The sequence below is a fragment of the Lepus europaeus genome, chromosome 10 (assembly GCF_033115175.1).
Source record: "Lepus europaeus isolate LE1 chromosome 10, mLepTim1.pri, whole genome shotgun sequence".
Lineage (NCBI taxonomy): Eukaryota > Metazoa > Chordata > Mammalia > Lagomorpha > Leporidae > Lepus > Lepus europaeus.
Genome location: NC_084836.1, coordinates 53,530,195 through 53,542,809, shown reverse-complemented (window position 1 = coordinate 53,542,809; position 12,615 = coordinate 53,530,195). Strand labels below are relative to the sequence as shown.

Below are 12,615 nucleotides of genomic sequence, written 5' to 3'. Positions count from 1 at the left end.
TGCCAGCCTCACAGGCGGAGAGGCTTAACAGACTGAGCCACCACACAAACACCAGAGCTGCATGGCTGATTCCAGCTTCCTGCGAATGTATGTCCTGAGAGGCAGTGAGCGAAGCCTCCAGTGGCCAGGTCCCCGCCACCATGCCAGAGAGCTGGACTGAGTTCCAGAGTCCCAGTTTTGGCCTGGCCCAGCTATGCGTGCTGTGGGCATTTTGGAAGTGAACCAGCAGACGCAACAAGATCGTTTATCTGTCTGTTTCTCTGTCTCTCTGCTTTTCAAGTGCAATGAAAAATGAACAAATGAAAGGGGAAGGAAGGAAAAGAACTGTGGACTTTGGTGAAGGTACAAAGTAGTACAATAGAAAGCTGCAATCAGACTGGCAGTCCGGGATGGGTTCAGGCTTGATCTCTGCTACTTGGTAGCACTTTACTTTTGGCTAATTTTGTACTCTTAAAACGTTTCCCCCAGTTGGATTGGAAAGTGATATTCTCTGAGAACATGCATGGGGGATTTTTTTGGTAGGCCAGTTGAAGTCATGATTCTTCTAAAGGTACAGTACTGCATTGACTTTTTAACTGTGGCTCACCTTAATTAGGAGGAAGTTTCAAGAGGATTTTTTTTTTTTTGGAGGAGGGGGACATATTATCGGCCAAATCCGGGTTCCCTCTGCCAGGCTCCGACCCTGAAGCAAGACCTCTGTAGGAGAGGATCAAGCTGTGACCTTGTCACTTGAGTTGCTATGACAATTGCCAACAGGAGAGGCGAGGCATTCCTCAGGAGGTGGCTCCCTCCCCCTGGGCTTGCCTGCTAGGTCCAGCCAGGGCCGGAGATGGGGCGGGGCAGAGCAGAAAGCACCCAAGTCCCCGGCAGAACCTCAGACACCTGGCATCTCTCAGGAAGGAAGCTCAGGGCGACTTTCTGCCCTCATCCGGGATTTGTCGGGTTCTGCCCCAACCTCCTCCCAGACCGGTGAAGTGGCAAAACTTGTGACCTTTGCACAAAGGCGCAGAGCGCGCCACCCAGGACGGGGACACGGGTCTGAGGCGGGAGAGCACGTGTTCAGTCCACCAGGGAAAGGGAGGCCGCAGACGGCACAATGCAAGGGCAGACACATTCTGCACGTGCCTGGGAAGCCGGCGGGAGAGCTTGGTCTGCGAGGATGCGAGCAGAGAGGCACGGCGCTGAAAGGAAGGTGTGTCTCTCCCAGCGGCCGCAGAGGGGAAAGGCTGGAGTTGCGAGGAAATGGGAGGCGTCTCTGGTGTTGATTTTTGCCTAGCAACCCACAGCCAACTGCTTCCCCGGCTGCCGTCCACGCGCGCCTCTCTGCCTCCCCCTTGTCCTAGCGACTGGAGAGCGGTCACTCGGTGTCAGTAAAGCGGGGAGGGAGAGTGTGGTGGAGGTGGAGGTGGCGGCGGGAGGGCAGCCCCCTTTGCCCGAGCTGGGGGTTCCCGGGCTCAGGGCGGCCCCGCCGCGGGGCTCGGCCATCCGCGGTGACCCGCGCACAACTAAGTTGTCCACGTGATGAACCGGGGGACGCGGGTCGTTAAGTCCCCGGGCGCGTTGTGGGGGAGACAGTATTGTTCGCGAGCAGCCATTAGGTCCGCCAAGCAGAAAATGCGGCCGTGTTTGGGGGCGCGCGGGGAAGGGGAGGGGTCTCTGCAGCGAGGTCGGTGGCGGGGGTGGGGGGGAGATGCGGGGGTGGGGTAGGCTGCGCTCAGGGCAAAGGCGGGGCCCGGCCAGGGCTGGGGCAGCCGGGGAGGGGGCCGGCCGTCGGTGCGGGAGCGAGGGGCAACGGGCAGATGGCGGGAGGCGGACGTGGCCGAGCTGTGCCCGGAGCCGATCCCGGCTGTGCAGGCGCCCGGGCGGCCGCGTGGGGGTGGGGCGCACGGCCGGGTGCGGGACTGGGCCGGGGGCAGCCGGGGGCGGGGCCTGCGGCGGGGGCGGGGCTGCCCTCCCGGGGCGCGCGCGGGCGCGGGCGCCTGGGCGAGTGTGCGCGGGGGCGCGCGCGCGCGCGAGCCAGGAGGAGGCTCCGGAGCGAGGCGGTCGGCGCGGCGCTGCCCGCTCCCCGCGCCCCTATGTGAGGGAATCGGGGAGGCCCGCGGCGCGCAGGGGAGGGCGAGGCATGAGCACGGGCCGGGGGGTGCTGCGGCCGCCCGTGGAAGAGGAGGACGGCGGCGGCGGCGGCGAGGAGGAGAGCGGGGGGCTCCCGGCTGCGGGCCCGGGCCGAGGGGATGCAGCCGGCTGTGTGTGTCTGGCTGTAGCTGACGCGAGGCGGCCAGGCGGCGCCGGGGACCCGCCCGAGGGGCGACCGGGAGGCGGCGGCCGCCGCGAGAAGTAGCAGCGGGACCGGCGGCGGCGGAGACGGCAGCCCTGAGATGCATTTTCCTCTCCAGCGGCCATGTTAACCAGGAAACCTTCGGCCGCCGCTCCCGCCGCCTACCCGACCGGTAAGGAGGGCTGGGCCCCCCGCGCCGCCCCCGTCAGCCCCAGGCCAGCCCCGGAGCTCGTGCGGCCACCGCCGCGGGACCTGGAGCGAAGTGTGCGGTGGGGAGCGGGGAGCGGGCTGGCGGCCGGCGCGCCCTCGCCTCGCCTCGCCCGGCTCCGCGCATTGTTGCACGCGGCCCGCAGGCTCCTTCGCGGGAGCCCTCGGCCCGCGCCGGGCGGCGGCGCGCTGGGGGCCCGGGCGGGGTGCGCCGGGGCCGTCCCCCACCCCCGCTGTGAGCTCGGAGAGGCCGCTGCGCCCTCCTCGGCCCCGGCCGTCCGCAGCGCGGGCCGCGGATCCCCGGCCCGGTTCGCGAACTCGCGCGCCGGTGCCCGACTTAACTTTGCCGCTGTGGCGCCCCGCCCGTGGGGGCGCGCTGGGGAGCCGGGGCCCCGGCGGGTGCCTTCCACTGGAAGGAGGGGTGTTCTTGCCCGGAGGGGCGGTGGGGGAGGTCGGGGTTCGGATGACTTTTTTCCGCCCCTGACCCTCTTTTGTCTCCTCCCGCGCGTGGCTCCCAGGCCGAGGAGGGGACAGCGCCGTTCGTCAGCTTCAGGCTTCCCCCGGGCTCGGCGCGGGGGCCCCCCGGAGCGGAGTGGGGACCGGCCCACCCTCCCCCATCGCCCTGCCGCCTCTCCGGGCCAGCAACGCGGCCGCCACGGCCCACACGGTGAGACCCCGCCCGCGGGCGGCCACGGGTGGGGGGTGGTCTGGAGGGTTCCCCCGGGGCACAAGCGCCCGGGCTTCCGGGGCTCGGACGCCTCCAAGGAAAGGTCGAAGTGCGTGCGGCCCCGGTGACTTGGGAGAGCCCCAAACTGCAGCTGCCAAAGGAAGATTCGTGGCGTGGGCCCCATACTTCCCCCCCACGGAGCTCGCCCACCCCCAAGCTTGTCTTCCTCATTGTCGCTCTCCTTCGCCCTTCCTTATTTTTTCTGTCCTTGCTTCTCAGAGCTCCACGCCCTGACCCGGTAAACATCTGTCCTGCCCCCCCCCCCAACACACCCTCCCGTGGGTCGTGGCTATTTATAGAAACAGATATGTGTTAGGGGACAGTCAGGCTGTCCTGCTCGGAAAATCGATCCCCCCAAGAGCCTCCCAGGCCTGGCTGCAGCCAGTAAGGAGCCCCACCAATTGTCCCCCCCGCGTGTGTAAGCATGTTTTATGAGTGCTACAGGTTTGAGCACAGCAGAAATTGTAATTAACATTAACAAAAATAAGCGCCACAGCAGCAGTCAAAACAAAACCAGCCACCCCGGCAGGATCCTGCAGTTGGGCATTATGGGGCCAGCCTTGCCTCCAAGGTGGGAAGACCAGGGCACCTGACAGGTGCTGTGCGCCCTGGAGCCCCAGGAGGGAGGGGCCGGCCCAGCCTGGCCCGGCGTGGGACAGGCGGCCACCATGGTGGGCAAGCTGCCCCGGACTCCAGCGTGTGCTTTCGCTTGGCTCCCAGCGAGAGCCCTCGGATGGAGACTGCCAGCTCCCAGGAGGTGATCTCAGGGTTCAGAGGTTTCGCAGCTTCCAGCGGAACCACCTAAAATGGTTCTGCATGAGGGGTGCGATTTTGTTTGCCAGGTGAAAAGTTGAGTTCTAGAAAAGGGGAGCAGCTCTGGGGAGGGTGGGTTCTGGGGAAAACTGTTTATCAGAGAATCAGAGAGGCGATCTGGGGTGCAGTTTGCACCTGTTAGAGCTAGGAAGATGCTTGGTTATTTACCTCCCTTCTGACAACACAGCATTTGCCTAATCAGTGTTGGATTGTTGATGTCAGGGAGAGTCTTGTTGGGAGGAAGGATGATTCTGTATTTGTTAAGTGTTCTTATCACACTGACATTTTAGGATCTGCCATTGGTCTTAGGGTTTGGGTTTTTTGTTTGTTTGGTTTGGAATCATCTGGCAATTTGGAAAATGTAACATCTAGGGTTTTTTTTTTTTCCCCCTGTGTGTTGATATACTCACATGACGTGATGTGAACTGGAAAAAAAGTACTTGGTTTACGTCTGGATTCCAATTTTGTCAGGGTGCACTTTGTGTGATCAGAGCCTCTTTACAATTGAAATGTGTAGTGAATTTAGGGAAAGCAGCGTCTCCCCGGGAGCAACAGCCAGTAGTGCTGCAGCCAAGACACGCTGTGTATGTGCTTCTGAGGACTGGCCTGTTTTAGACATTACGTTGCTGATGATTAGGTACATGGTTTCAGAACTGTGAATGTGGTTGGTCGTTGAGTTTGAATTTTATTTGTGTAACATCACAGATTTCGTAGAACAGGAGAGTTAAAGCAATACAGAGTTTATCACGTTCTGCTCCTTTGATTTGCAGAGGAAACAGACATGTTAACTGGTTTGGTCAGGATTCTCTAGTTAATTCCTATCAATAAACCCCACACCCTCCCGAATGTGGTTTTGACATACTGTCCCACACTGGTAATCCTGGGAGATTGTATTAACTTCATTACAAGTGAAGAACCTTTGCAGATCCGTATTCCCCTGGGTCTTTTAGGTTTCTGTAAGTTTTTTAGTTTTTAATTCCAGAGCACTAGGCCTAGGAGGAGTTACTGTGGAATGACTGGGGGAAAGGGGCATTAAGGAGAGAAAAATGACCTGGTCGCTGGAGCTTACCTATGCCTTTTCTTATAAATGATGTAGTGTGCAGGTCAATATGTAATTATGCAGACTATGAACTTCTAAATTTATTTAGTCCATGTCCCTTTATTTTCTATCTTCATGCATGTCTTAATTTTAGTGTATTTCTTTGTCCTAAAAATATTCACATTTGTCCTCAAAGTGTAACTGTCTTGATTTCTATCAATTTTTTTATCTTAGTGTTACCTGGAAGATATTGATATATTTGTTTTCAAAATTCCAAAGTGTTAATATGCATCACTTTCATACTGTTGCAGTGTTTGAAGCACTCTCCCGTTACCAGATTCACCTTTATTAAAAAATTGAAATTAGCCGGTGCCGCGGCTCACTAGGCTAATCCTCCGCCTTGCAGCATCGACACACCAGGTTCTAGTCCCGGCCGGGGCACCGGATTCTGTCCCGGTTGCCCCTCTTCCAGGCCAGCTCTCTGCTATGGCCCGGGAATGCAGTGGAGGATGGCCCAAGTCCTTGGGCCTTGCACCCCATGGGAGACCAGGAGAAGCACCTGGCTCCTGCCTTCGGATCAGCGCGATGCACCAGCCGCAGCACGCTGGCAGCGGCGGCCATTGTAGGGTGAACCAGTGGAAAAGGAAGACCTTTCTCTCTGTCTCTCTCTCTCACTGTCCACTCTGCCTGTCAAAAAAATAAAAAATAAAAATAAAAAAATTTTAAAAATTGGAATTAAAGAATGACTATTCACATTTAAAAAATAGTAGTGTTTTGAAGAAGAAAAAGTAGACATTTGACTCAGGGCCACACAGACCGTCAGTATGTTTGAGGAGGAGCTAAAATTCCAGTCTTTTTGGACTCAGTTCTATTCCCATAACACTACACAGCATTTCTAAGTTGACTTCGGAAAAGTTTTTAAAACGCCCAAAAATATTCGCACAGTGAAAACTCTGCTGTTTGCCATTTTATTGTTGGAAGACAGTGAGGCTACCCAACTGCTCAGGCTATTGTTCTTACATAATTTTTAATACAAAAATATTTCCTGGTCAGAGAAAGCTTTGTATGTCCCACCATTTTAACAGTTTCAACATCCTTTCAGTGTGTATGTTTAAATGTGGCATACACTATGCTAGACAATGGCAAATGGTGATGAGCCACATTCTCAGACTTAAGGCGGCTGGACAGGAGTGAGAAGTTTTTAATATGTTGAAGTGAATGTTGTAGTCCTGGCATATGTATCCTGGAAACATTCCATTTTTCCTAGCTTCTCCTGCCTACCTTTTTTTTTTTTTTTTTTGGTAGGCTCATTAATTGTGCTTTTGAGTTTGGTTGCGATTTTTAGAGTTCTGCAGTGCTTGCGACTGCGTGTCCTGGGGCCTCTCTGTGAGTCTCCTTAACATCTGGAACGTTTTTGAGATTCATCGCGCTGTTTTTAGATGTTGAGTTGATGTGTCTGCTCTCGGCACTTGTAACCAGCTGTGCTCTGCCTGCAAGTCTCTGCTGATGCACAGCAAGTTAAGATCTTGGGACTGAGGTCATGAGAGACAGCTCCCAACTCCCTGGGCATTGACCAAGTGGAGTTTCCTTGTGAAGGTGCAAAATGTAGTTTTGAACAGCTCTAAAAGAAGTGAGAGTTTATGAGGACTTACTGACCTGTGTTGCCCCCAGCAGCTATTGATCGAATGCTTACTGTGTGCCTGATAGGGCCTCACAAAGATAAGTGACCCCACCCTGGAATTGCTCCCAGCCAGGTGGGTACATGTGATGTTAAAACAATTGCAATGAAATGAAGTCAGTGTTAAGGCAGCACTGTGTTTGTATAGGAGGAACTGTTAAGTAGATCAGGCAAAGTTTCAGAGGAGGTGAGAATTAAACCAGGCATTGAAGGGTGGCGAATAGAGAGACCACCTGGACATTGGAAGGAGGGAGATTCCCAGCAGCATTGGAAAAGGGCAGTAGTAACAGCTCAAATTTGCGAAGTGCTGTTCTATGGCTTTGTACGTATTACCTTTTTAATCCTCCTAATAGCTCTAATGAGGTAACATTGTTACCTTCTTTTGCAGACAAGGGCACTGAGGTTCAGAGAGATTAACTACATTACCCAGGGTCACACAGTAAGTGCTGGAACTAGGGTTCATTTCGTGGGTGTCTGGCTGAACGTCTGTGAGCTTCTAGTCATTATGAAATGTGACCTCACCACAGAAGGGCATCATGTTTCCTTGATTCTTGGGGAACCCAGCTTTCCCTTTTGGGAAGAAGACTGACAGTGGTGGATGAGACTGGAAGGACTCAGGTCATCAGGCTATAAGTTCTTTTCTGAGTCTTAGAAACGGTATGGATGTGGGCCTTGAGCAACAGCACGAGCAGTTGCACCTTGAGACTTTTCAGTGGTAATTCTGGAAGCACTGTGGAGACGAGAGTTGAGGAGTTCTAGACTAAGAAGCAAAGGAGCATGTTCTGAGGCCACTTCAGTTGCCTCCATGAGAGACACAGGGCCATGAGGTGAGGCAGTGTTGGTGGAAAGGGCCAGAGATGAACAGGACTGGGCTTCATGGTGATTTGGGAAGAGGAGAGAGATGATGACAGGGTTTTCCAGGTGTGCAGTGCTCGAAGGACTAGGTGGAGGTGTTTATTAAAAATTGAAGATGAGGGGAAGAGGAAACCTTTTCAGAAGGAAAGTCATGCACTGAGTTTGAGTTGCAGGTGAGGAAGGCTGCCAGTCAGCAGTTGGACATGTCGGCCTTGAGTGAAGGAGGCACAGATGTGGCAGATCTGAGCCACAGGAGTAGCTGTGCTGCTCGCCGAAGCCCTGGATAGGGGTGTGGCTCACGCAGGCGGAGGGAGTGTTAAGGAATCAGAAACCTAGAACTGAGACTTGAATCCAACTAAGGGTAGATGCGCTAATAGCTGATAGTGCAAAGGCAGTTGGAAAAATAGGAGGTGGTCTAGCTTATTGGCGGACTCTTTAGTTCTCGTCCCCAAAATGTCTGTGATCATATTTGAATTATTATGCACAATATAAAGATGGCTATAGCAAAAACGGAAGTGACTTTCTGATGTTCAGAAGTTTTACTTTGCTGTCTTTTTAGGAATCCTTGCAGCCCCAAGGTTGCTTTTGTCCCCAGTGAAGCTCAGGCTTTTTATAGCATGGATGCTGGCGTCGTAGGTTTTTCTTTGACATGTATCCCTTCTGCATCCAAGAGAGTGGGTCTGTGGGGCAGATATGTTTTGAATTTCAGGTCCTTTTATTCCCTGGTGCTTGAAAGACTCAGTGGAGAGGAGCACATGCAAAGAGCAAAGCTGGGGAAGTAAGGCAATACGCAAACCCATGCTACGTGTATACAAGGATCCTTCAGGAATTTCCTGGACAAATGAAAAGATAAAAGATTTTGAAATGCATGCATAATTTTCTGTGACGTGCATTTTCTATGAACTTTTCAAAGACTGCCTGTGACTATCCAAGGCTTTCCTAATTTCTTTTTATGGATGGCACTGCTTCTGGCATCCAGCGACAATAAAATAACCTGTCCAGCCACCCTTGCCAGGATATAAGGTCACCTAGCATGGATTATCATCCTTACATTTAATAAAAGAGCTCAACTAGAAGTCTCCTAAAAATCTTTCTAATAAAATCCCTGAATCTATGAAATCGTGGTAAGACAGGTCCAAGCACTACTTTCCCTTTCATTTCACAAGGGAGCAGAGAGAGAGTATGTGCCATAAATGGTCATTGTCCATGTCACATTGTCAGTTAACAAAAATGTGAAGGTCTTGGTCTGCCAATAGGAAGGACTTGAAATTTCGTTTTATAACCAGGGTGTTCCCAGACCATCTCCACAGATGCTGTGTTACATATACACAACACTGAGAGCAGTTCTGTGACTCTCATAAGGTAGGATTTAGAAGGGGAAAATCGAGAAAATACTGATGGCAAAAGACTTCAGATCATATGCTCCTGGAGAGCAGGGACTCTGCCACTTCTGTGGCCAGATTCCTTTGAAACCAGTTGAATGAATGAGGTGAGTTGTGAATGAAAAATTGGTCTTGAGAATTTCATACAAAAATCACCCAGCAGTCTGCTTTAAGACCTGTAGTTGGGGCTGGTGTTTGGTGCAGCAGTTAAGATCCTGCTAGGGATGCATGCCTCCCATATCAGAGTGCCTGGGTTCGAGTCCTGGCTCTGCATCTGACCCAGCTTCCTGCCATGCTGGAAGGCAGCAAATGATAGTTCAAGTACTTGAATCCCTGCCAGACTTGTGGAGACCTCCGTTGAGTTCCTGGCTCCTGGCCTTGACCTGGCCCAGCCCTAGCATTTGTGGAGTGAAATGGATGGGAAATCTGTCTGCCTTTCAAATAAATTAAATGAAAAATAGATGAATAATGACATCTTAATTGTTTCATATAAAAAAAAAAAAAACTCATGGTTGACTAAGGCTGGAGGAACCCTAAGTGGTTGGGGGTGGGGTGGGGAGGGCAGGATCCTGGCTGTGAATCTTCTCCCACCTGCTACCAGTGGTGACACTGAAAATCTCAAGTGGATTCTCAGTAAAAGCCAGGGCCTTGTGAGTCTATACCATCAGTTTTGTTTAGACAGTCATGTGTGCCAGAAATAGAAACTGCTACTTTGTTTTCCTCGTTGGAATGCTGAGTATCCCAGCAGCTCATAGAAATACATGTCTTAAGAGAGCCCGGCCATTGACCAAAGGAAGGCCCCAGACAGCGTGGTGGATGCTTATTTGTTGGGCTGAATGACCTTAAATGGTCATCACAGTCAGACCTTTTAAAAATAGGGTAGAGGTTTACAAGATACTGCAGCACATATCTGTGTGAGAATCTTCTGAGCCTAAGAGCAGTTTTCTTTGTTGCTGGATCATGCATGTTCCTAGGTTTAACCAGATTGCCAAAGAAAGGGGAACTATGGGGGCTGAAGTGTTTTTGGACTAGAGCTCAATATTGGGGAAAGAGTGGTAAACAAGACCAGGCATGATCCCTGTGCTCCCATTAATGAGGAACTGCTAACTGAAGTTGGAAAGGTGCAGGTGTGGACTGGGTATAACACCTGTGACGTGTCAGCCCCTGTGCTAAACATTCTGGATAGAATAATAAGAAAGAGAGAGCGTCTCTGCCTGCGCTGGGAACTCACATTCAAGACTATGAGTGTGTCCAGCAAACTTCTCCTTTCTTAGGTGTGGCATTTATGGGCTCCTCTCTTCAGAATCCTGTTTCATAGCCTTATGCAGCCCACTAAGCCCTCTTTCTTTTGGGTTGTCACAGCCTGTCTGCATTAAACTCACTGTCCTTGCCAGTGTGATCCCGGGGCCCCCTTCTTTGTGTCCAGCTTTTTCTGTTCCTGATTCTGGTCATGAATTCAAGCCAAATTGGGTTTCGTGAGGGTCAGGGACAGGGGCTGGCTTAGGAAGTGTCCCATTTGAACAGCCCCCTTCCGTGCTGGTGATGTTTCCCGTCTGCCTTCCAGATTGGCGGCAGTAAGCACACCATGAATGATCACCTGCACATCAGCAGCCACAGCCACGGACAGATCCAGGTTCAGCAGCTGTTTGAGGACAACAGTAACAAGCGGACCGTGCTCACGACTCAACCAAATGGGCTTACAACAGTGGGTAAAACAAGCTTGCCAGTGGTGCCAGAGCGGCAGCTGGAGAGCATTCATAGACGGCAGGGGAGCTCCACCTCTCTCAAGTCCATCGAAGGCATGGGAAAGGTGAAAGCCACACCCATGACACCCGAACAAGCAATGAAGCAATACATGCAAAAACTCACAGCCTTCGAACACCATGAGATTTTCAGCTACCCTGAAATATATTTCTTGGGTCCAAACGCAAAGAAGCGCCAGGGCATGACGGGCGGGCCCAACAACGGTGGCTACGATGATGACCAGGGATCATATGTGCAGGTGCCCCACGACCACGTGGCTTACAGGTACGAGGTCCTCAAGGTCATTGGGAAGGGGAGCTTTGGGCAGGTGGTCAAGGCGTACGATCACAAAGTCCACCAGCACGTGGCCCTAAAGATGGTGCGGAACGAGAAGCGCTTTCACCGGCAGGCGGCCGAGGAGATCCGCATCCTGGAGCACCTGCGCAAGCAGGACAAAGACAACGCCATGAACGTCATCCACATGCTGGAGAACTTCACCTTCCGCAACCACATCTGCATGACCTTCGAGCTGCTGAGCATGAACCTCTATGAGCTCATCAAGAAGAACAAATTCCAGGGCTTCAGCCTGCCCTTGGTCCGCAAGTTTGCCCACTCGATTCTGCAGTGCTTGGATGCTTTGCACAAAAACAGGATCATTCACTGTGACCTTAAGCCCGAGAATATTTTGTTAAAGCAGCAGGGTAGAAGCGGCATCAAAGTGATCGATTTTGGCTCCAGCTGTTACGAGCATCAGCGTGTCTACACATACATCCAGTCGCGCTTTTACCGGGCTCCCGAGGTGATTCTGGGGGCCAGGTACGGCATGCCCATCGACATGTGGAGCCTGGGCTGCATTCTGGCAGAGCTCCTGACGGGCTACCCCCTCTTGCCTGGGGAAGACGAAGGGGACCAGCTGGCTTGTATGATTGAGCTGTTGGGCATGCCCTCCCAGAAACTGCTGGATGCATCCAAACGAGCCAAAAATTTCGTGAGCTCCAAGGGTTATCCCCGTTACTGCACTGTCACGACTCTCTCTGACGGCAACGTGGTCCTCAATGGAGGCCGTTCCCGGAGAGGGAAGCTGAGGGGTCCACCTGAGAGCAGAGAGTGGGGAAATGCACTGAAAGGGTGCGACGATCCCCTTTTCCTTGACTTCTTAAAACAGTGTTTGGAGTGGGATCCTGCCGTGCGCATGACCCCGGGCCAGGCTTTGCGGCACCCCTGGCTGAGAAGGCGGTTGCCCAAGCCTCCCACCGGGGAGAAGACCTCAGTGAAGCGGATAACCGAGAGCTCTGGTGCTATCACGTCGATTTCCAAGTTACCTCCACCTTCCAGCTCAGCGTCCAAACTGAGGACTAATTTGGCACAGATGACAGATGCCAATGGGAATATTCAGCAGAGGACAGTGTTGCCAAAACTCGTGAGCTGAGCTCCAGTCCCCTGATGCTGGTAATCTGAAAGATACGAAGTTGCTGAGCCTTACTGGGTTGAAGAGGAGTAGCTCAGACCTGTTTTTATTTGTTCAATAACTCTATTCATTTGTATCTTTTCAGCACTTAATTTTAATGTAAGAAAGTTGTCTGTTTTGTTTTTATAAAAATACATGGGGACAATGCTTTAAGTTTTTATACTTTCTGAAACTGTTTTTTTCTTTTGTGTGTGTTCTCCAAGTACGATGAGCCTTACTGTATTTCGTGTGGCAGAGGAATCACATCAGTGGCAGGCCATTGATTAATTCATGACTGCCGCGCATCTGCAGATTGGTGGCACAGACATTGACCATGCTGTTTTTGGTTCATAACATGTTCTCCCCAAGGTGATGGCTCCAAAGGCCCTCTTCCTCTCCCCGTGCCCAGGGACAGCACGTCCTGCTTCCTTTTCCGTATATCTGGGTGG

The 12,615-nt window shown here is 52.7% G+C and overlaps 1 protein-coding gene across 2 annotated transcripts; it reads left to right on the top strand.

Annotated features, from left to right (window-relative positions):
- The first annotated feature begins 2,153 nt into the window (after positions 1-2,153).
- DYRK2 (dual specificity tyrosine phosphorylation regulated kinase 2) lies at positions 2,154-12,359 on the top strand. 2 transcript variants are annotated; one of them, XM_062203277.1, is made up of 3 exons: positions 2,154-2,447; positions 3,001-3,149; positions 10,541-12,359. In XM_062203277.1, the coding sequence occupies exons 1-3, from the start codon at positions 2,399-2,401 to the stop codon at positions 12,146-12,148; spliced, it is 1,806 nt and encodes a 601-aa protein (XP_062059261.1). In that variant the 5' UTR covers positions 2,154-2,398; the 3' UTR covers positions 12,149-12,359. The 2 variants fall into 2 exon arrangements, with proteins under 2 accessions (XP_062059261.1, XP_062059262.1); XM_062203278.1 differs by lacking the exon at positions 3,001-3,149 and having other exon boundaries at positions 2,159-2,447.
- Positions 12,360-12,615: the final 256 nt, after the last annotated feature.